Source organism: Amblyomma americanum, chromosome 2 (assembly GCF_052857255.1).
Source record: "Amblyomma americanum isolate KBUSLIRL-KWMA chromosome 2, ASM5285725v1, whole genome shotgun sequence".
NCBI classification, from domain to species: Eukaryota; Metazoa; Arthropoda; class Arachnida; order Ixodida; family Ixodidae; genus Amblyomma; species Amblyomma americanum.
Genome location: NC_135498.1, coordinates 147,401,190 through 147,425,984, shown reverse-complemented (window position 1 = coordinate 147,425,984; position 24,795 = coordinate 147,401,190). Strand labels below are relative to the sequence as shown.

The 24,795-nt window shown below is 46.4% G+C and overlaps 1 protein-coding gene across 1 annotated transcript in view; it reads right to left on the bottom strand.

Annotated features, from left to right (window-relative positions):
- Positions 1-4,810: 4,810 nt before the first annotated feature.
- Positions 4,811-24,795, bottom strand: part of LOC144120134 (A disintegrin and metalloproteinase with thrombospondin motifs 16-like) — a 62,914-nt gene continuing 42,929 nt past the window's right edge. Inside the window, exons 5-6 of the mRNA XM_077652574.1 lie at positions 9,287-9,377; positions 4,811-4,869 (exon numbers count right to left, since the gene is read on the bottom strand). Coding sequence (XP_077508700.1) covers positions 4,811-4,869; positions 9,287-9,377 — 150 coding nt within the window. The remainder of the gene's footprint in view (positions 4,870-9,286; positions 9,378-24,795) is intronic.

Below are 24,795 nucleotides of genomic sequence, written 5' to 3'. Positions count from 1 at the left end.
ATTCCTACACGAAGAATACCTGTGTTATTAAGGATGTACTAAAGTGGTATTCAGAAATCTACCTACTTTATTACTTGAAACCACAATGTGTTCTGCACGTGAAACGACTCGTGCGTCGTGTGGAGTCTCAAGAAAAGGAATGGGCTGCGAAACCTACCAACTCTATCGTGCTGACATTCGCTCTCAACTCAGAGCGCCCCGAATAAGTTGATCTGGTATTCACAAAACACGCAGTCGCCAATTTCACTGAACTCTTCCACGGTGTTTTAGAGGTCCACCGGTTTGGCCATATGGCCAAAGTTTGCACAAAGGACCTACGCTCAAGCGGTGCGATGGCGACCACGACTTTAAAGCCTGCAAGGCCGATTTCGCTTGTGCCAATTGCGGTGGTGATCATCCAGCGCGTTTCGGAGGCTGCCCTTTCTGTGTGAGTACTCTTCACCGTCGAATATTCTTCATTGCTGGTCCCAAAACCAAAACGACTGAGAAGCCTGTGCCAGGATTCGACGAGTTAGCAGTGTTGGAGTCTGATGTTGTTGCGCTTCCCAACAATGTCTCCAAGAGACCCGAGTCCAGCAAGGCGTCAAGGTACATTGCGTGCGAGTCGGTTCGACCTCCAGCAAGAAGTGTTCATGTTCCTGAGTGAACGGATCACAGCCAGACTCGACGGCAAGGGGGACTTTTATATGCACAAGGGACAAGAAAACCAGCTACTGCGACCAAGAGTGGGTCCCCGTCGGCATCATTTGTCGATGTTGTAAGTGAGTGTGTTGCTCAAAATAAGGAGCTCAAAAATCAATGTGTGTCTGACCTTCCTCGTTTTTTTTTTGTACCCTGCGGTCACATGTTCCAGCGATGCCGCCTGGTAACCTGAAGAACTTCGTAAAGCTGGTGCTTTCTTTTGAGTCCATGATTACCACCTTCGCAGCGAACTTCCTCTCGATCTAATATGGATGGTGGATCTAATATCCAATATCCACCGAAAAGTGCTGTTTATATTGCAATAGAACTGCGCTGAGATTTTAAGTGGTTTAGCTGAACTAAAAGTATACTTGAAAGAGACTTGTGTTCCAATATTGGCCCTGTCAGAAGCTGACCTGCAAAGCGGGAGACGTTTGACTGGATATGTAGCCCATAAAAACTGCACCATACAGTCATTTCCTGCAGGTAGTGCCGCGCGTTACATAAGAAGGAAAATTCCACATGTTTCTTTAAGCGTTACCGAACTTTGCACACATTACATTTAGGTAGCGGCTGTGAGATTACAGCTTGGATTTCGAACCCTTTCTATTGCATCCGTGTACGTGTCCCCGCGGAAGAAGATAGCATTGGATCTGTTTCTACAGCAGCTCTACGACCGCTGCCCAGCTCCTAGAATAACCTGCGGTGATTTCAACGCCCATCGAGCCGCCTCGGGTGACAGGAACATGGATTCCCGTGGACACACACTCGTAGACGTTATTGACAGCTTTGGACCTGTGTGTTGCCAATGAAGGAAGCACCACTTTCTTCCGGCCTCCAGCCTCAGCGACAGCTATAAACATGACTTTGCATTCACCTGACGTCCGTGTGAGGGAGTCAACAGCGCCTGACCGCATGGGAAGTGGTCATTATCCGGTTTTTGTGTTTGCTGCCGACTTTCGTATGAGTGCTCCTAAAATCAGCAATATGCTCAACTGGGACAAAGTAGAGAGAGCACCCAGAACGTATTTCTGGGGATGTTATTGCAAAGTGATATCTAGTAACATGGCAGCAACTATGGCGGTCAAGTTACTTGATCATTTTCTGGTCCCTGAATTAAAACTTAGGAACCTTTGCGCAGCGAGAAGAAGGATGGAGCGACAACTCATGCAGAAGAAGGACGACAGGGACTTGAAAACGACCATCAATAGGCTGATTTCGGCCATTCGACTGCACACGAACAAGCTCTACGGGTTGAAATGGGACTCATTTTGCGCTAGTTTGACTGTTCTCACCGATGACGAGAATATGGCGAGTTATTGGCAGCCTTGCAGGAGAATCTAGCACTTGGAAGCCTTTTGAAGCCCTTGCAATACGCCAGGGCAAATCTATTGCATGCTTAGCAGAGAAATTTGCAGACACACGTGTACGTGCGAATGCTGTAAAATATATATATATATATATATATATATATATATATATATATATATATATATATATATATATATATATATATATATATATATATATATATATATATATATATATATATATATATATATATAGCAAACAAGGTAAAGTAAATGAGGGGCCCGTTTGACAAACTTATAAAGGGAGCCAACAGTCACCGAAACCAAGGTGCATAGGGAACGTTATTATTTTTTTTAATGTGTTGTGCTTATCTGTGGGATAATATTACTTAGATTAATAAATCGCTTAAAGAAAATTACTTGTAAAGCAGCAGAAAAAACAGCCATGCCGCCGGTGGGATCCGAACCCACGACCTCCGAATATACGTCCACCGCTACTTTATAAGCAATTGTTTTTAAGCGATTTAATCCAAGTAATATTATCCCACTGATAAGCGCAACACATTAAAAAAAATAATAACGTTCCTCTATGCATCTTGTTTCCGGTGACTGTTGGCTCCCTTTAGAAGTATATATATATATATATATATATATATATATATATATATATATATATATATATATATATATATATATATATATACTTCTAAAGGGAGCCAACAGTCACCGGAAACAAGATGCATAGAGGAACGTTATTATTTCGGATCCCACTGGCGGCATGGTTGTTTTTTCTGCTGCTTTATAAGTAATTTTGTTTAAAAACCAATTGATTAGAACTATAAATTAAAGAAAAAACATTCCCCTATGCACTTTGATTTCGGTGACTGTTGGCTTCCTTAATATGTTTGTCAAACGAGCCCCTCATTTCATTTGCCTTGTCTGCTAATAGCTTAACGAGGGTCTCGGTTCTGGCAGTCTTGATGCCATAGGTAGCATAAGGGGGCTCTCGCACAGTTTCCGCCCTCGCCGTTAGTTGACATGCTACGTCACACTTGCGGTATTACAGGACGTGCTACGTCCACCGCTATGGACGAGGGTGGCGCTGGTGAACACGCTCAAGGTTCGCTTACACGCAAAACATAAATACCCACGAAAGCAGCAGATTGGACAGCCGTCGCCGTAGCTCAGTTGGTAAGAGCACCGGACGCGATATTCGGAGGTCGTGGGTTCGGATCCCACCGACGGCATGGTGGCTTTTTCTGCTGCTTTATAAGTAATTTTCTTTAAAAACCAATTGATTGGCACTATAAATTAAAAAAAACATTCCCCTATGCACTTTGGTTTCGGTGACTGTTGGCTTCCTTAATATGTTTGTCAAACGAGCCCATCATTTCATTTGCCTTGTCTGATATATATATATATATATATATATATATATATATATATATATATATATATATATATATATATATATATATATATATATATATATATGTACACACACCACCTGCTTCCTCCAGGTCTACAATGGACGTCCCATTCACGCTTCGTGAGCTTCAGACTGCACTCAGTGGCCTGCGGCGCCGGTGTGCAACAGGTCCCGACAGCATGACAACCTAATGCTGCATAATCTGCCCACGGAAATCAGGAAGCTAGGAGCTCCTAAGCTTCATCAGTCGAGTTTGGGAGACTGGCGATGTTCCTCCGTCGTAGAAGCTGGCATATGTAGTTCCAGTACTGAAGTCTGGCAAAGACATGGCGGACCTTGCCTTGTATCGCCCTGTGTCATTGACCTCCTGTGTAGCTAAGTTGATGATGAAGCTAGTTAAATGAACGCTTATCGTCGTGGCTAGAGGACAACAAGGCACTGCCAACATGTATGACGAGATTCCGCCGAGGCCTTAGTGCCGAAGATAGCGTCTTAGACTTGGTGAGTCACATTGAACACCAGAGAGGTTTCGGCCTTTCCACCTTAGCCATTTTTCTTGACGTTGCAAAACCTTATGACAACGTGCTTCAGAGTCCAATTGTGAACAGTTTGCAAGGCATGGACATACAGGGCCTTATGTTGAGATTCATTCACACGTTTGTGAGTGGTCGTGCGGTTCATGTACGGTTAGGGAGTACTTAAGCACTGAAAGCGTTCTATCACGAGGTATTCCTCTAGGAAGTGTTCTTTCCCTCACGCTCTTTAAAGTCGTAATGGCTTACCTTCCCTATTCGTTGCAAAAGATTGCAGGCAAGTGCGTGTGTCTATATATGCTGACGACATCTGTATTTGGATTACTGGCTACCAACAGAAGCGATTTGCCCTGATAACTCGACAGGCTCTACTTTCGGTACAAGCTTACCCTCAAGGTGTGGGATTGTTTCTATCAGTGGAAAAATCCCGCTTTGTTCTCTTTCCAGGTAAAGGAAGACGTCAAGCGCGGTTGAAGTTAGACCTTGGTCACTCTTGCATCCGCCAATTCAACCAAACGCGTTTTTTGGGCGTCATTATCGACTCCCGTCTACAGTGGCGAAAATCTGTCAACGTGATTGTCTCATCTTTATCTTCACGTCTCAATGTGATCCGTAGAATTGCAAGTGAGCAAAAGGAAATCATTCTTCTTCAATGGTCAAACTTCTTGAAGGGCTAGTAGGCAGTCGCATAATTTCCCCCTCTAAGTTTCTCCGCGGCGTCACAGCTTGAACGTCTCGAAGTTTTCTATAGAAAGGGCCTATGAAGAGCCATTGGAGTTCCTCAGGCGACTGCGGACAAGGCAGTACATCATGAGTCTCTATCGAAACCTCTTAGTCTTGTCGCTTCTCAGAGACTACTAATGCATCTTGGCCGCGTGGGAGAGACGGTAGTTGGGCGATCTCTTCTCCAGCGGTTCTGCAAGAGATATGAGTCGAAGGCCTACTTGGCACTTAATACTCTTAGTTCTTTAGGCCAAAATGGTCGTAACCTCCCTGGTCTTTTCTGGCTCTCCATTGTAAGATCACAATTCCCTATGTGAGCGCAAAGTGCAGCGCTTCTTTGGTAGCAGCCCGTTCGCTCGTACTTGAACATTTGGAAACAGAGTATGTCCGCCATCTTCAAATTTTCCCGGATGGTTCTATCGACAAGGCAAAACAAGCGAGCGCAGCGGCTGGTTACATTCCTTCTTTTGACTGTAAGTGGTCTGTACGCATTAGTGCTGTCGTATCCTCCACAACGGCGGAAAGTGTTGCAATTGAGGCAGCTTTACGGAAGCCAGGGCCTTGTCCGGCTCAACCTGTTGTCATCCTAATTCAAAATCTGCTCTTCGGAGGTTAGAGTGCGGTTTCCCTACTGATGCCTTGTCTATAAGATCTCCACACTTGGTGCAGAATCTGCACAGTAGAGGCTTTACTCTATATTTCCAATGGGTACCCTCTCACATAGGAGTCAGAGGCAATGAGGTGGCAGCCAGTCTCGCTCATAAAGCTCTGTCAAGAAATTCACCGAAAAAGTATCTCAACATGGAAAAACACTTTTCAGAGCAACGGTGATCGATCATTTTAGTACCCTGTGGAGTGCGCCCCACAAGCCATGTGTAACCAAGGGACTGAGAAGATTTCAGGCCACTCTACAGCATCGAACTCGCACGGGCTCTGCTCGCACTGCTGCCTGGATGCATAAGACGTGCATGGCATCGTCTCCGGTATGTTGTTTATGTGGTGTGCGCGGGGATATAAAACGTTATATTATGTAATGCCCAGAGCACAAAGCGGAAAAGTATGCAATGTTCGCTTCCTTCAAGAAGACAGGAGCCCTTTACAGTACAGTTGAGGACATCTGGTTTTCTTCAGCATGTCCGGTTTGCACTCTACCCGAGTGCAAACCAGACATGCAAAAGGGAGGCTGCACGCCTTCTTTGAACATTTCTGCAGGACACTGATCTTGTCTCTAAATGGTGACAGCAGAACGGACTATGGTCTACTGTGATTGAGTATGTGCGTAGATGATGTCTTCTGGAGTGTACTTTGTTATACTGTGAGTGATTGTGTGCATGAATGGCGGCACTGCAATGGACTTTGTTCTACTGTATGTTAATATATGCAGAGATGGTGATTTCTGGAGTGGATTTTGTTCTGCTGAGGGTGAATGTGTGCAAGATGGTGACTGGGGGAGTGTAATATGTACTATTCTGTGTGACTGCGCGCATAACCGGACAGAGTCGACAGATTTATGTCATTATTAACTTATGAGTTACGCTACGGTTGAGCAATTACCGGCAGAATAAACAAGGCTAATCCCACCTGTAGCACACAACAAGTCCACTCAACTCAACTACACGCAGAAAAAAAATTGAACCGTTTCCTTTAAAGCAATCAAAACTTATGGAACTGTAAAGCAGCCGGTAAGAGGGTGCAACTGTAAAGCCCACACCCTAGCTGTACGGGTGTACACGAGCACAAAGGCTTACAATTTATTTATTTTTTATTGAGAGAAACGGACCTAATCAGTTTTTCAATCCAGAAGAAAAAAAGAACAAACACTAAATATAAAGAGGAAGAAGAGAAAAAAAAGAAACACCAATAGTTTTACTCAGACCCTACTGAGAACTTTTCTAAAAACCGACAACCTAGGAATGTTCGATTTTTCACTGTGTACGTCCAAGACCTGCGTTACTCGTTACCGCATGGGGTACAAACGAAAAGTGTAAAAATCTGCATCCCTGAGCACAATTATAAAACATAATTCATCGCAACGTGTGGTGTTTCGGGCCAGCAAGAGGTAGTGCAGGCCCAAAAGACGCGGAATTTCGCGGCTGTCGCATTTCGATGAAGGCAAAATTCTAGAGGCCCATGTGCTCTGCGATGTCAGCGCACGCTAGAGAACTCCAGGTGGTCAAAATTTCCGAAGCCCTTCACTACGGCGTCCCTCGGTTCGTAGCCTGAGTCGATTTAGGGCGTTAAATTCCGTAAACCAAAGCCGCCACTCGATAAAGAGTAAATAAAGCAGATATTGAGTCGTGGTCAACGCACAACATGATCGCTGGTCGGCAAAAGTGCACAACTTGACCTGCAAGAACATTTAGCTAAAAGAATTTTTTAAGGAATGAAGTGGCATTGCAGTGTACACATAGGTTTCTGTTGGACACTGTCAGCAAGCACCAGTGTTCTTGGCAACTCTGATGATGTTTTAGGTACAAAACATTATTGATAAGATGCAGTTCGAAAACCAGGTTGTCCTACTTAACAAGGGTTATCAACACGCGATGGGACTGGTGCCGGTGCCTTGATCAGAGCATTTTTCAGGGTTATTTTAGTGCGATAAATTTTAAAGAAAACACATAAGCAAATTATGTTTCCGCGCAGGGACAAAGGTTCTAGGGATAATGTGTCTTTCTTGATTATTACGCTTGCTAAAGGACCATAGTCACTGAGAATAAATCGTGCGGCGCGATTTTGAACTGTTTCTAGAGCACGTGTTAATAAATCAGTGTGAGAGTCTCTTACTGACGAAGCATATTCCAGTTTAGAATGAATGAATGTTTTATAAAGGAGTAGTTTCGCGGATGACAGCACTATAGAAAAAATGCGTTTAATATAGCCTAGCACGCAGTTAGCGTTTGCGACAATGGAAATGACATGCTCATTACAAGTTAGCTTTGATGCGACAGCAACGCCAAGGTACATGTATGATTTTTCTGATGTTATTGAGGCCCCTTTAGGGTTATATGCAATAGGACAAAAAATTCCGCGGCGAGAAAAGCGTGTCACTGTAAATTTAGTCGTGATGAGTGTCATATTCCATGCAGAGCATCGGAGACAGCATCAAGATCAGATTGAAGCACACCGACATCGTTTGTAGTCTTTATTGACCGATATATGACACTATCTGAAAAATCTTACTGATGATATCAGATTATTAGGCAGGTCATTTATGTCGATGAGAAATAAGATTACCAAGCACGGATCCTTGTGGGAATCCTGAAATTAGATAATCTGATGAGGACAGGTAACCATTTGCGCGAACGAATTGTGTGCGATTAGTTCAAAATCATTCAATCCGTTTTAGTACGTTTTAGTGAATATCAAGCTTACTCAGTTTGTAAAGAAGGAGCTTGTGAGACACTTTATCGAAATAACGCAAAAATTTTAATATGTGCAATGAAGTTTAAGAATACCGTCAAGTGAAAAATGGACATCATTTTCGAATGCTAATCGTATTTCACAAGAAAATTGTTTTCTGAAACCATGTTGAAAGGCTGAGAGAAATGACTTAAATTTTAAAGACATTGCTAGGTGTGAAGAAATGGCATGCTCCATGACTTTGCGAGATATACAAGTTAAATATATTTGTCGATAATAATTTGCAGTTTGGTCGTCGCCTGATTTATGGAGTTGAACTACGCTGCCTATCTTCCAGTCGTTAGGCAATATCCCAAGCTGTCGTGACTGCTCGAATACCTTAGATAACATATGATTTCAGAATAACGTGCAGTTTTTTAGCACTTTGGTATTGGTATTATCCGAGCCACAAGAAGAGGAAAGTTTTAATCGGGCAATTGCATTCCGTCGTAGTGAAATCTAATGGAATCCGTGGGAAATTTAGGTTCCCTTTTGTAAATCGGAAGAGGGTAACTATGGTCGCATGAAAACGCTTCAGCAAAAGTTTGACTCAAAATGCTAGCGCAGTTAATGATAGGGACTGGGTTAGAACTCAGAGCCAGCGAATGATACTGCCGACTGGTCTTGTTTTTTTTTATAATGCTTCAGAATTTTTTCGGCTTATTTGAAAAAAAAGCGACGGCAGTGTGAAGTGGAAAAAAAATGTTTCGCTTCTTTCACCTCTTTTTTATAAGTTCTTATATTTGATTTTAGCGCTGAGATATGCTGCTGGGTTTGGGAATGCTTTATTTTAGAAAACTGCCCAGCCTCCTCTCGTTTGCAATGCGTTTTATTATCTGGTTGTACCATGGTGCGTGTCGGCTCGTCACAATGGTTTTACGAGGAATGTACAGATCAATTAGTTTATGAAGTTTGCTTTTAAACAACAACCACTTTTCGTTTACCGATCGCTCGTGGAATCTAAAAATAAAATGGACCAAAAAAACTAGCAGACCTTAATTGCCCGAACAGAAATTAGCGCTAGAGTAATGGCAGATCGTTTTCTTTTTGTTACGCGATACAACCACTGGTAAGTTGAGTGTAATGCGCAGCAGTAAATGGCCGCTTATTCTAGGCATATAACTAACACTCGAAAGGAAATCAGGAACGGTGCTTAATAGCAGATTCAGTAAGTTGGAGATAGATGCAGGTCTCGTTGGTTCAGTAATTACCTGAATTAATGAACTTTTCTTGATGATGACATTGAACGTCTCTGTATTCGCTTAAAAACGTATGTAGTGGTTGCTGTGTATCGACCCCCTTCTGGAAACAAGAATAGATTTCTTTTAGTGCTTGATCACATGTTAGATTACTTGCACAATCATGGTCATACGTTTGTTATAATGAGTGATATGAATATTAATACTCTTGTCAATGATTCTCATGCAAAGGAATTGAATAATGTTAACAGTGTCTATTCATGCATTAATCTTGTCACAAGTCCTACTCGCATTACAACTCAGAGTGCGACGTTATTGGATGTATGTATCACGAAAAATCCTGATAATTCATTTGCCGGCCTTCTAACTGCGGATGTTAGTGATCAACTTCCTGTGTTTGGTTTTATTTCTTCTGTTCTGCGTAGCCGCACCACTAATCCTGTGTCTATATCCTATCGAGAAATTAACATGATGTCTTTAGATTTCTTTCGGTCTCTTCCAATTTGATATAAATTGGCAATTTGTTATTAATGAAGTAGACGCCAACAGCGCTTATACCTTATTTGCAAACAAATTAAAAAACTGCAATGATAGATCCCTTAAGCTCAGAGTTTGGAAGGAACACAACAAGATAAGAAAACCTAAAGCCCTCTACAAAAAAATCGTGAAGAACAAAATGTTTCACATATTTCTGTACAGTCATTACCATGAAAAGCTTCTTGAATTAAAGAAATTTTGAAAACAACTTAATGGTGACGTGATGAAAGCATACCACGAAAAATTGTTTGCTTGTATTCGCAATGGCCCCAGAAAAATTTGCAAGAAGTTAACCCTCTTAGACATAAACCTCGCAATCCTAATACCACTATTCCTACAGCTAATACAAGTATGCCACAGTCTTTTACAGCAGCAGAACTAAATAGGAATTTCATAAGTTATGGAACGTATATCTCATCACAATGTCATGATCCTGACAGTGTGCTACGACTGGAAAAACCTAGCATTTAGAACTCGATAGTCATGGCTATGGTGACAGAAACAGAAATAGAGAACATAATTAAAAATCTGAAGAACGAATCTGCGACTGGCTTTGATGATATTATGGCACATCCCTTGAAGCATGTAGCTGGCATTTTGAGCCGACCTTTAAAATACATTATTAACCGCATGTTGGAAACTAGTATATTCCCAGATGAGCTTAAGATTGCCCGTGTTTGCTCTGTTAGCATAAGATGCGGTGAGGCTGCTATAAATAACTACAGGCCGACTTCTGTTTTCCCAGTTTTGTCCAAAGTGTTTGAGATTGTTATAAACAAGCGTCTAACAAGTTCCATTGAGAAGTATAATATTATATCTACTAATCAATATGGATTCCACAAAAACAAATGTACCGAGGAAGCTTTACTAAATACCAAACATGAAATACTCCACAATATTGAAAACAAGTTGTTCACACTTGGACTATTTCTTGACCTATGTAAAGCTTTTGATTCCGTTAACCATGAAATATTATTTACCAAACTTTGTAATTATGGAATACGCTGTGGTGCATTAGATTTGATGCGGAATTATGTCACTAATAGGTATCAGTATGTAAAACTCAACAATGATGTATCGCCCAAACTAAAAGTAATCAGTGGTTTCTCGCAAGGGTCTATACTGGGTCCAACTTTATTTAATCTTTATATAAATGACTTCTCTGATATACCTGATTTCTCTCGTCTGATTTTGTACGCAGATGATGCTAATGTGTTTTTTGAATCTACTTCGCTTCCAAATCTAGAACGCACAGTTAATGAATATTTGAGGAAACTTTCAGCATGGTTGCATGCAATTAGGCTACAACTAAATATAAATAAAACCAAATATATAATTTTTTCTCCAGCTAATAAACCTGTTGAAACAACCACTACTATATTATTTAATAATATTAAAATAGAACACCGATCTATCTTGGAACACATATGTAGACAAGCTATGTGCGGAATTAAGTAAGGTTGTTGGATGCCTTTGTAGCTTACTAACTTGATACCTCTCTGGTTGAAGAAAACATTGTACTACACTTTATTTTATTCCCGACTATCATATTGCAGCCTAGTATGGGGTACTACGAGTAAAAAAATTATACCCGGTTAACCATATTACAGAAAAAATTTTTAATAATGTTTGAAAGCTTCAGGGGTAGACCTCAGGATTTACCTATTAAACCACTCTTCTTAAGACATGAAATCCTTAAACCTAGTCATATATACTATTACAAGCTTGCACAATCCATAAAAAAATAAGCTATATGATAACGCCGCGCCTAAGACACCAAGTCTATATTGCTTACGAAAAGAAACACTTAGCACACCACGCATACGTACAAACAATGGCACGCAACACTTACACTACCAAGTCCAACTATTTTTAAATAACCTAGGAAACAGGATTGATTTCAGCGCACGTATTTCAAAGAAGCCACTCAGAATATTCCTGCTGGAGAGTGAAAAATAAAGTATTAACTTTATATTTCTCCTTATGTTGTTTTGTTAAAATTCAATAATTTAACTTTCTGTTTAAACGTGTGCTACGTATAATTGATGTATTTTATATGCCTGCTAGTGTTTTTAGTATTATTTTGTGTTCACGTTTTCTGTCTGTACAAGATGTATGGTATATGCTTTCAAGTTTTGTGTTGAATTGCACCTTGTCGGCCGTTACTGCTCGATAGGGCAGGAACCCCTGACAGGCTACGCCTTTAGCTCCTACTCTATTGCGCGTTTGTTATCTGTTACCAATGAATGAATAAACTTCAAACTTCAAATCGCACAAAGCAATGCCAAATTTGATGACTTACTGCACCCGTTATTTTCAATACTCGGGAACGACCAGTCGATATACGGAAAATTGAAGTCACCCAGCAAAAAAAAAAAAGAAACTGGAATATTGGTAAACTAGTATAAATTATATTTAAGCTGTCATAAGATCCTGAGAGAATCCAGTGGGCTCAGATGGTGCGCGATATCAGGCACAGAGTAAGAGCTTTTGACGGTTAACTGTTGCCTGCACGCAAATACATTCTAATCAAGCCAAAATTTAACATGAAGGATTCGATTCGTTCAGACACTGCTAATAACACGCCGCCACCACGGCCTGAAGAGCGATCATATCGAAATACACTAGTTTTCGTGGCAGGAAAAAGTTTGTTGTCTATGACAGAACTGTGCAGCCAAGTTTCTGTTAGCACAATCATGTCACATGACGTAGTGTCCGCTGCACAGGACCAGCAAACTCGGTTACGGATGACACTGCATATATTAAGTAAACAAAAGCGAGATATCTTATCGCGCTTGTGTACATCTATGCGTCGGAGCAGCACAGAGAATCGGACCAATATTGGAAATGTGTTGGCAAATGCCGGTCCTACAAAGGACCAGCCTTTGCCAACATTTTTTCCACTATTGGCCCGATACCCTGTGCTGCTTGGGAACTCCGGTTAGCTACGGAAATGTGCTTGATTGTGTCTCGCTCATTGTATCACGTGCGCTTTTTATCTCCTAGACACTATCAGTGGTCGGACAGTACAGGACACACTTATTATTTAGAACTAGCTCATTATACCGTAGACTAAACGCTTCGTTGGGTGCTGTTCCTTTGGCGAATTTGAATAGCTTTTTGAGCGCATGCCCGGTAACTTGGCAGATGTCCTGAGATACCGCAATATCCGAATCCTTCAAATTCCTTCTGCCGCTGAATAATTGCTCTTTCACTTTTTAACTGCCAAACTTAACTATCATAGGCCTCGCCTTTTTGGAAAACTACTGCGCCAACCCTGAGGACCCGGACAAAACCGGTGTCATCTACATTAATTGACATTTAATTTAACATTGTATTCTTTGCTTCCTCTTCTGACTTAGCTCACGTCTCATTTGCTGATCTCAAATATTGTAAAACGCTGGATTATCCCTGCGGGACTTATCTTGAAGATCGTTGAAACGTGCCTAGAATGTTTCTTTCTCACTGATTAGCATATTGATGAATTCTTTCAGGGAGGCTAGGTCGTTCCGACGGTATTCTAATGCATCAAGTTCGCTTTCAACAGAATCCAGTCTACAAAGAATACCTGTAATTTTATTTTTAAGTAATCCTGATTGTCCTTGAGAGTTGGAATTGAGTCGAACATGCGCGCCTGTGTTTCCTCAATAATGCAGGTCTCTTCTTTGAGGTCACAAAACAATTAAAGAATGTCTGCATTGTCACGCTCCGCCAGTGCGTCATTCTGTGCAGCTGCTCGGTAATATTTCAATAATTAGCGCCCGGGTTCAATTCCACATCTCCCGATAACAATAGTATTAGCACAAAGAAACACTCGTAGGCATAGTCGAAAAGCAGTTGGGGGCATGGAAGCATAATAAGATAAATATCGTTTGAATGTTTACAAGCCATGTAGCACACCTACTAAAGGCAGCGATGAAACGGACTTGTAGCGAAGCCCCCATTCCCACTGAAATCATGGAGATGGTGGGAGGCATTTATGTGGAGCGGTGTGGCTGATGTTGATGTTGACGAAGCGGACGATCCGGAGGGAGCTACGTGGTCTTGCTTCAAAGCGGCATAAGAAGCGGTACTAGGGCAGATATTAGGTACGGGCTCTTGGAACAAGAAGCAGGAATCATCGCGTAAGGACCGATAAGGCACAGAGAGCACGCGCTGAGTAGAGTTGACAGCCGCAAAAGGCAGAGATGAAACGGGTTTGTGGTCTGCATCGCAGCGAAGCACCCTTGCCCACACATCTTCAAACTAGAAATGGATAGAAAATATCATTCAGTGTTGCCAGAGCTCAGAGCGGTTAGCAGAAAATGTTGGGAACCAAACCAATGAGTGGGTGAGGGAACAAACGCGGGTTGATGACATGTCAAAACCAAGAAAAAGAAATGGGCTTGGGCATTTAATGGAAAGGCAAGATAATCGCTTGTCCTTAAGGGTGACTGAGTGGATCCCAAGAGAGGGCAAGCTTAGCAGGGGGCGGCAGAATGTTAGGTGGGCGGCGCAGATTAAAAAGTTTGTGGGAATACTGTGGGCGCAGCTGGCAAAGTTCAGGTTTAAATGGAGACACATGGGGGAGGCCTTTGCTTTGCAGTAGGAGTAGTCAGGCTAATGATGATGATCATGCAAGTAAAGACAGAAGTTTTTAATTATCCAACAGTGGTGGTGATGTTGGTGGTTTTATTCCCCCCCCCCCCCCCCCAAAAAAAAAAAGAGAGTGAAGCGAAATTGGCGGAGTAGTTGTGCAAAATTTTCTGTGTTCATTTTAGACAGCAGAGCAGTCTATTTGTACCGACGGACATGGTGCATCGAACTTCCTTGCGGCCAATATGAAATGCCCATGAAATATGATAAAAGCCTGTGACTGCTCTCTGGCCCCATAGTACTGTAGCGCTGTCATTAGTATTTCGAACGAATTATGCGTGCGTGTTCACCTTGTCTAGTGAGTGGGCGACGCCGTTATCAGCATCAACTTGATGGTAGGTCATACCCTTGGAAGATATTTAAATATAGTTGAATATCTAGAAAGGCTAACGTAACGGAGTAAAAAATTGTTTTCTGTCTAGAATATATGCGCCGTATTTTATGGTAGCGCGGTTCCGGCATCGGTGAGTGTGTTTTCGTTCGCTTATTTTGCAAGCGGCAGCGTTTTAAAGTGATAAATATCTGATTTGCTTTCGTAACGACTTAGAATGCTATTATGTATTTAAAACCGATTCAGCTGTCTACTTCTGTGCAACTTTCTACTTCTGTGCCCAAAATCATGTCACGGTTATTTTCTGCTCCCACACTTTGGACCAAGTGGCACAAAACGGCACCCTGTTGAACTATATTTAAGACATCTGTAGCCCACCCAGTTTTCGAGGGCAGATGTTAGCGTATAATGCACGGGAGAAAAGGCATAGCGCCTTTTTTAGGGCTGCTCACAGATGAGGCTATGCGCACTCCAGTACTGGGCAGGCATTTCGGCTGCTGAACATAATCCTGCCTTTATCCGCTGTGATCGGCGAGGTGGGCAGAGTGCATGCATGGTGTCTCTCGTCGCTCTCAGAGCTTGACATCAAATGCCAATTTTGTTAGCTGGACAAGCATATTTGTCTTCTTTTGCACTTTTGGCGTTACGTGCCAGCGCGTTCAATGGATTCATCTTTTAGTGCATGCTTAAGATATCCAGGTGGTCGGGATTAATCCGGAGTCTTTCGCTACTGCACCTTTCTCCTTTTCCTCTTTCAGTCCACTCTTTATCACTTCCATTGTGACGTGGTTGAAGTGTGCACCGCGATTCGAGAGAGTTACTGCCTCCTTATTTTCCTCAAAACAAATTTTTTTCTATTTTCTTTTCACAGCGATAACTGTTAAGGCCAAAATTCTAGCACTTGTGGAGTAGTCCGAGGTGGCGATGTAAGACAAAAATTCGCAGTTTTTTAGGAAAGCAAATGGCGCAGTAACTGTGTCCATTTTCGCTGGACACGTCAACTGCGGAGTGAGGAAAGGATGAAGGTAGTAGTGAAAAAGGAAGGTTGGACCGTAGGGGAGGGCTTCTGAATGGTTTCGGCCACCTGGCTGTCTTTGACGTGCACTGACATCGCACACCACACGGGTGCCTGTTGCGCTTCAGCTTAATCGAAAGAGGGCAAATTGTGTAGGACAACGGGCTAACGAGAAGGAAAGGAGAACAGAGAAAGGGACATGTGGCGGCGTGGCGCACTAACTCCTCCGAACTTTTAGTGAAACGCTTTCGTTGCACCCTCGGATTTCTCTATTCCGCTTGTAAGTTTGGTCTCTACTACGGCGCCTCGGACGGCAGGATCTCATTTAGTGAGACGCTGTGCCTCGGCTTCGGCCCATCGCACGGCGGGATCGCTCAAGTCCTTGGCTTCTCCTTATGTTCTTGATGTAGTACGCAGAACGAAGCTGCAGGAGATGCTCCCTGATCCATCTTCTCTCAAGATTGTCTCTGAGGCGCAGTCTGTTTGTGTATCTTCCTATTGCCTTCACTCTCGACATGCCGTAATTCTGGGGATCCGCTATCTTACTACAACGCTATCTTACTACAACATGGACCGCAAGCATCTCACTGTGACACATTCTTCGCGGTGGAGAGAACCCGTCAGTTGCAGCGGCCACTGGTCTGCTTGGATTTGAAGCCACTCGGGTCCATGTCACCACATGGACGTGGACAAGATCTTTTCAATGGAAACTTCACAAGTTAAGAGGTCTACAGAATTGTGGCAATATTGGGTTCGTTCTCCAATTTCTGCTGCCCTGTTGCAGATAAATGGGCCCCACTTGACTGCGTCGCGGTGAATCTAGGTCAGAGCGATAATACAATCCGTCCACATGTTGTAGTAGACCCTGAGACTATGATAGCTGCTGCATACATGGATGAGCAACCTGTAACCTATCCGTGCTCCCAGCAGCTATAATCGAGGCAAGACCGTTCTCTTAAGTGAGGCCACATGGGACTTTCTTAGAAGCAAGCGTGCTTCTCTAGGAGTGGTCGTCATGATGTACACTGCTGCACAATATGCTAATGGGGTTTGCATCACAAAATACCTGTACTTCGAGTACTCTAGCTAGCTTGCGTCCGCCGCCGATGTACCACGGGATTAAAAGTGCTTGCATTTTAGGCAGCTGTCGTACCCACTCATGCCATTCGTTCATAAGGTCTTCAGGGAGATCCTCATCCGACGCGACACTACGTGACCAAAGTTTTTGGAAGAAGATTCGCATGGAGATGGTAAAAGAACCAAGAAACCTCAGGGAGTCGAAAATTCTCGAAGCTGCTTGTAGTGCCAACCGCTTTGTGTCCGACTTTGCTTTTAGGAAGTCCAGCAGACTCGATATTTAAAAACTGAAGTTGTCTTGTTCGGGATGCTAAGCAATGCCGAAAACTTTTACTGACGTCTCTCGGAGGACGACAATTTCTTTGCAAGCTTAGTTTTGTTCCTGCTCCAAGAATTGTATTAACCGGTTCGAATTCATAGTACATTTCCGAACGGTCATACCCGCTTCTTGCTTAAGGTCTTGCGCCTCGAGACACAGTTGGAGAGCTTCTTCGTCTCTGACCGCACCACTTATGTTGACATCAATACAAAACGATTCGGAAAGCATTTTGGCAGTCGCAGCTTTGTCGGTAAGTGCTCGAAAATGTTGAGGGTGGGCCGCGGGCAGGGAGCTAAAGATTGAACTCTTGGATGGTTAGAAGGGGGCGTTAATGAGTGCGCACTAAACCAAGGGGCAGTCCGGCACGTCACAGCGCGTGTTACCTGGCGCACACTATCAGCGCTCGTTCTCTTCTGCGCTGGCTGGGCAGCGAAGACGATGAAAAAGATTCAACACTTTATGCGGCGCGAGCTGCTCGGTCTTCTCGTCGCAGAAGTTTTGCGGCTGCTTCCTCGGCTCTCACTGCGGGAAATAGTCACTTTCTTCCTTTCGCTCCTGCTTTGGAACCTCTCACTGCTGGATCATAACGCTGTCGCCACTGCGCCTCTGACATGGAGGGGCGTTTTGCAGGAGCTTGGAGAACAATAGAAAGCCCGGGCTCTTCCTTGGCATACTTCCTATTGCTGAATCTGGCATTACAAAGTTCTAAGTGGCCCAGGTCGTTTACATGTGATAGCCGTTCTTATGATTTATGGGGTTTGACGACCGAAAGCGACTCCGTCTATTGGGAAAGCCGCAGTGGAGGGCTCCGGAAATTTCAACCACCTAGGGTTCTTTAATGTGTACTGATATCGTACAGTACACTTGCATCTAGCTTTTCGCCTACATTGAAATGGGACCGGCAAAGCCGGGATCGAACCCGCGTCCTTCGGGTCAGCAGCCGAGCACCATAACCAATGAGCCACCTTGGCGGCAGTTTGGCGAGGAATGCCAGCAGGCAAAATCTGTGCTGGACTACATCCGGGAGTGCCGAAAGGGTGGAGAGGAGAAACTCGTTATGATCAAAACGAAAGGCCCAGTAGCGATATCATCGCGCCGTGGGCTGTAGGAGGAAAGAGACAGCGAAAAAAAAACATGAAGAGAAGGACCCGCCGCGGTGGCTCAGTGGTTAGGGCGCTCGACTACTGATCCGGAGTTCCCGGGTTCGAACCCGACCCCGGCGGCTGCGTTTTTATGGAGGAAAAACGCTAAGGCGCCCGTGTGCTGTGCAATGTGAGTGCACGTTAAAGATCCCCAGGTGGTCGAAATTATTCCGGAGCCCTCCATTACGGCACCCCTTCCTTCCTTTCTTCTTTCACTCCCTCCCTTATCCCTTCCCTTACGGCGCGGTTCAGGTGTCCAACGATATATGAGACAAGATACTGCGCCATTTCCTTTCCTCAAAAACCAATTATTATTATTAAAGAGTAGGAGGAGGAGGAGGAGGAAAACTTTTATTTCTATTTACAGTGAGAGGTCGATGGGGCGAGCCGGAAGGGCCCGTCCCTTACAAACACTAGGAGGGAGCCCTAGTCCGGGATCCCTGTAGCTTCCGCAGCGGCTCGGGCTCTAGCTACCAATGCCTGTTGGGCATGGAGTTCGGAGGAGCCGCGCAGGGCAGCTTCCCAGGCTTCTCGAGTGGGGTGGAGGTGGGGTGGGTAGGCAGGATTGGAAGGGCATGCCCACACCATGTGGTAGGTGTCCGAAAACTCCTCCTCACAGTGTGGGCACGCGCCCGAGAAAGAAGAATTGAAGTGCTTAAGTACTGCCGGGCACAGTACAGTATTGGTATAGAGGCGGAGAAGCCAGCGCTCCTCCACCCTGGTGAGGCCTTTACAGGGAGGGGGATAGAGACCATGAAAATTTTGATAAAGAGAGGTGATCTCTTTAAAGGTGATGGCCGGATTGAAATTGAATTCCGGAGCAGGCTGCGGATGAGGCGACGCCCGGTGAGTAAGCGCGCGGGCGGCAGCGTCGGCTGCCTCGTTCCCCTCAAGACCCGCATGAGCCGGAGCCCACACGATGGTACGATGGGTCGGAAACCCTGTGTAATCGCATGCGTGGAGAATTTTGAAAGCACGGTCTGGAATGTACCCTTGCTCAATATTGCGGCAGGCGCCCCTGGAGTCCGTAATAATGACTCGGGACACTGGATCTGCGGCAGCCAGTGCAATGGCGATCTCTTCCGCAAATGTAATGTTTGGGGCACGGAAAGTAAGGCCCTGAACTGTAGTGTTTTGGTGGATGACGGCCGCCGTGTACCAACCCCCATGGTGCGGGCCGGCCGCATCCACATAGAAGACACCTGGCTTGTGGCCATATTGTTGAGAAATAGCCTCCGCCCGCGCGAGACGGCGACCATCATGGGTGTCTGCAGTCATGTTCTTCGGAAGGGGTCGCACCTGGAGTGCAAAGCGCCAGGCTTCAGGGATGCGGACCCGTTCTTCTGTATGTGTTGCGTAGGAAATGTGTAAGCGGGTTAGAAGGCGGCTCCCCGCAGGTGTTTTGCTTAGGCGCAAGTATTGATTGTTAAGATGAGCTTCTCGTAACTCCCCAAAGGTGTTGGTCATCCCCAGACCGAGGAGACGCTTGTTGGACGTCGTTATGGGGAGGTCGAGCGCTCTCTTATAAATCTTGCGGAGAACTACCTCTAAGGCATTCTCATCGCATTTGCGTAGGTGGAGGTAGGGAGCCGAATATAAAATCCGGCTGGTCACGAATGCATTGGCCAGCCGCAGGGCATCTTTGGATCGTAGTCCCCCCCTGTTATTGGACACCCGGCGGAGCATTCGACCCAACTGGTCCCCCACCTTACGTAACTTGTTTAGGGTAGTGTCTATCTTGCGCCTATGATGAATGAAAAGCCCCAGTACCCGGATCTCCGCGTGTTCAGGTATCGGTCCGCTAAGTAGGGAAAGGGCAATTTTGGTTGTGCACTTTGAGTTGGGGCGTATGTGCACAAATTCAGATTTGCTCGGGGAGCATTCAAGACCACAGCGACGAGCGTATTCGTCCACTATAGCTGCCGCTTGTTGCAGGTTGGTCTCGATGTCTCCAACCGATTGTTGTGTTGCCCAGAGGGTGATGTCGTCCGCATACAGAGCGTGCTGCACACCGGCGACCTCCGCCAGCTGGGTAGGGAGCTTCATCATGGCCAGATTAAATAGTAATGGCGAGAGGACAGCTCCCTGTGGGGTCCCTCGTGTACCAAGTTGATATGGGCCATATTCTGTGTCTTGTAGCCGGATATAGGATTGGCGATCTGTAAGGAATTGTTTGATATAATTGAAAGTATTGCGCCCACAATGTGTTTGCGACAAGTGGGATAGGATGATCTCGTGGGTCACATTGTCGAAAGCCCCCCGCAGGTCAAGTGCGACGACTACTTTATCATTGCCGGGGTGCTCGACGGGGTCGAGAATCTCCTTGTGAAGTTGCAACAGGACATCTTGTGCGGACCGGTGTGGGCGGAAACCGTACATGGTGTCTGCGAAAATGTTTTGTTGTTCCAGGAAAGCCGACAATCTGTCGCGGACCATAGTCTCCATCAGCTTCCCCACACACGAAGTGAAGGAGATGGGCCGGAGGTTGTCGGTGTTAATGGCTTTACCTGGCTTGGGAATGAAAGTTACTAGTGCCGTTTTCCAATCTATGGGGAGTGGTGTGCCTCCAATCCAGATAGTGTTGAAGTAATCGAGGAGAGTTTCGTAGGCGGGATCTGGGAGGTTGGCAATAAGCTTTACCGTCACCTTGTCCCGGCCTGGTGCTGTACCTCGCTTCATTTTAGCCAGGGCCGCTTTGAGGTCATGGAGCAGGAACGGTTGATCCGAATCCGCGTTCTCGGAACCTGCATACGAGTACGCCTGACCACGGGGATCCTGGTGTATACTCAAATATTGGTCGCGGAGCGCATCGGCCAGTTTGGCCGTGTCTCCAGTGAAGTTATGTATAGCCCTTTGAAGCTGTTTTTGTGTCTCAGTACGGGTTTGTGCCGGATCAATAAGAGCGCGGAAGAGGCGCCACGTACTCCGACTCGACATTTGCCGAGCTGCAGTGTTGCATCGGTGCACCCAATTGGAGTCGGCGAGTTGGGCCGCGTATTGTGCCGCCTGTTGGGTGATATCCGCAATTCGAATTTTGAGTTTCCGATTGTGTTTTTGACGACGCCAGCGGCGGACTAGGGTGTGTCGTGCCTCCCAGAGGTGGAGGAGGTGGTTATCCACCGCCGGGCTCACCTCTGAGAGTTGAACATTTTGCTCGACTGATTTCAAGTGGGATACTAGGTGTTGGGACCACGTTGAGTATCCTTGGTCCATTATCGATTGAGGATTGGTGTAACTGTTCCTAAATTTGATCCAGTCGGGTAGTTTTGTATTGGCCTGTGGTCTTGTGAGTGGCTTGGTATGGATTGTAGTGGTAATTATGCAGTGGTCACTACCGAGGGATTCCTCGGTGTTCCTCCAATCTGCATAGCGAATATTTTTCGTAAAGGTGAGGTCCGGACACGTATCGCGTGTAACGGAGTTACCTATACGAGTGGGTTGCGCGGGATCCGTGTGAAGAGTAAGGCCCAGTGTGGAAACAAGCTCCGCCAACTTGCGTCCGCGTTTCTCTTCACGTGTGTACCCCCATAAGGTGCTGGGAGCATTAAAGTCCCCAACGATTATGAGGGGATCCCGATTCGCCACCTTCAAAGCCCGGCTGAAGATATCTGCGAATGTAACATTTGGTAGCTTTGGGGGACAGTAAATGTTGAGTATGTGCAATGGGGGGTCCTGTTTGCGTAGCGGAAGGATCGTCACAATTACATAGGAGAAAGTAGCGCTAAGATCCAGGTCAACCTGGGAGGCCGTGTAATTTTTATGTACGCAGAGGCAGCTATGCGCATCCTGCTGGTACACCGTGTAACTGGCAAGGGTGGCGCCATTTCCTGGCTCCTGAAGGGCCACCACAGCAGGTAATTCTGGGAACGTTGTAAGGAAAAGGCGTAGATCGGCTCGCTTTGTGCGTGCCTTGAATCCGCGACAGTTCCACTGTACAATTTGAATAGGGATCGAATTGCTTCGCGGATGCTTCCTATTTCTAGGGGCGCCCGCCATGATCAAGGGTAGAGTTGTGAGTTTGGAGAGAGGAGGCTTGAGAGCCAGTGGCTCCAAAGAGAGGAGCGTTCTCTATACTGAGGATGGCACAGGGGACCTCTTCTTCTTCTCCGGCGATTCGACGCCTAGACGCTTTGAGCTGCCGGCCTGCGGAGGTTTTGAGCGGGCCAGCGCGCTTGGGAGCGCGGGTGAGTTGAGCGAACTGAGCGGTTATGAGGTTCGGGATAGATGCCGCAAGGTGGCTAATTTTGTTGAGTGCCGCCGTAAGTGTGGCATTGATTTGCGTTTCCAATGCGGATATTCTGTTGTTAACTTGAGTTTCGAGCGCGCTCACTCTCGCCTCGAGTGCCGTGAGGGCATGCGCAGCCTGTCCTGAAGGGGTTGCGTCGCTTTCCATTGCCTCTGCTGCGGGTGAGGCAGAGGTGTGGTTGGGGGAATTTTGGCGGGGCTCCGCTATTGCGAGGCGCTTTTGAAAATTTGCAACCTGCTCGCGGAGAGCAGATATTTCTTTTTGTTCGGCAGAGATTGGCCGTTGTTGGGATTGGGAAGGGGGAGCGAAGGGAGAAGCTGCCCTGCCGGCGCCGCTCACCTGGGAGTGTTGCTTGACAACGGTTGCCCACGTCTTGGAGCCGCCGTTTTGTGGAGGTCCCAGGGGCTTCGCTGCACCGGCTTGAGGCGGCGGTGGCGCAGCTGGAGGTTTCCCTTGGCTCCCAGTAGAGGAATTCACAGGCTGGTCCATGGCTTGGTCGGCAGCCTTGGCCTTCAGCTTGTCCGGGCGACGCTTGCCACGCTTGCGTCGGTTTCGCTTCGATTTACGCCCGCGCTCGGCCTGCGTGGGCTGGATAGCGCGATATTTAGCAGTACACGCTGGGCCCCCCGTGGCATGGGCCGCGCCGCACACTGAACACTTTGGGTTGCACTGGTGAGGGGCCCGCTCCCCCTCAACGAGTAGAGCCTGCTGTCCGCACAGGCCGCACCGGTCCAGCCTCTGGCCGGGGCAGGCGTCCACGCGGTGGCCGACCACACCGCAATGTCGGCAGGCTGGAATGGTTCGCTGGTATGGCCTAACTTGTACAAGCTCCGAGTCGTAGTGCACGAAACGTGGCTTCTCTGTTCCGGCGAAAGTCAGTCTCGCTTTGTTGGATGTCCCAAATTTTCGCACTTCCACGATGGTGCCGAAGCGCCATTGGAGCCTAGTACGGAGCGAGTCCGTAGTTTCAGAGTTACGGACGGTAATGACGCCGTAGCAGACGTCCTTGTCGTCTTGGCGCAGGTGCCCCACAAGGGGGACCTTCCCGTCGGGTCCATTAAGTTCAAATTCGCCGATGATACGGTCGGCTAGCTCAGGTTTCGCAGTGTGGACAATAATGAGGTTTTGTTCTCTTACCGGTATTATGGTAAGATCTGTTGCGGGTTGCGCGCCCAGGAGAGCCGTGAACGCCCGGCCGTAGCCGGTCTCCTGGAAAGTCTCGTACAAAGAGGCGCGGGTCCGGGGCTTGATGACGACGACGTAGTCGTCTGGAGCAGGCTTGGGAATAACAGGCGGTTTCCACTTCGTGAGCAGTCGCCGACTGCGGCCCGAGGCGCGCGGGGCGGGTGACTGCTGGTTTCCGGCGTGAACGCCGGCCGCGTCTACGGACGCCGGCTTTAAGGCTTGGTCTTGCGCTCGGCGCAGCACTGCGGCGTTCAACGCGGCGCTGCGAAATCTTGCCGAATCTGGGCCTCCGGTTGCCGCTGGGGTAACCGTTGCCGAAACTGGGCCTGCGGTTTCCGCTGGGTGAACCGTTGTCCAGTGCATGTTCTCGGGGTCGTAGCCTCGGCAGGAGATTTGCGTAGCAGCCATACTGGCGTCAGTGGCCAGAGGCCCCGATGTGCCGGGTACCGGTTCGGCCGTTAGGCCTAGCCGCGCCACCGGCCCGATCGGGCCATGTGTTGCCCGAAAAGGGGGTTTAACCGGGTCCACCTTGGAAAAAACTGGTGTCCAGATGTTCCCGACAGCTTTCGGTGCACGTTGCGGATGATCTTGCTAGGGTCAGGCGGAAACTACCGCTGCTCCGGCTGAAAATCGCCGAAGCCGACGACCAGCACGTCTGACTCCCCGTGCGAACGCCGAGCGAATCTCTATTAAAGAGTAGGCGTAGTGCACAGGCTGGGAGAAATGTTTAAAGTGTAGGGATAGTTCATGTGTATGTGTGACGTTGCCGCGTCATTAGGCAGTTCTGGCTGCGCACGTAAAACGCTGGCACAAAACCAACCGCGAAAAATTTTTCTTGGGGCTAACGACAGCCGTTGGTTGCGGTGACAGTGAAATTCTTGAAACACGTCAGTAATTGTAATCCTATATGTGTCGTGCAGTAAAATAATCTTACTAGTGTCGAACGATGAGCTCTGGCAGTTTGGCTGTTTGGTCTGTTAGCTACATTGCTGGCAGGGTTTCGGCTGTCGCCGCTGTTCCTTTGCAGAACAGGG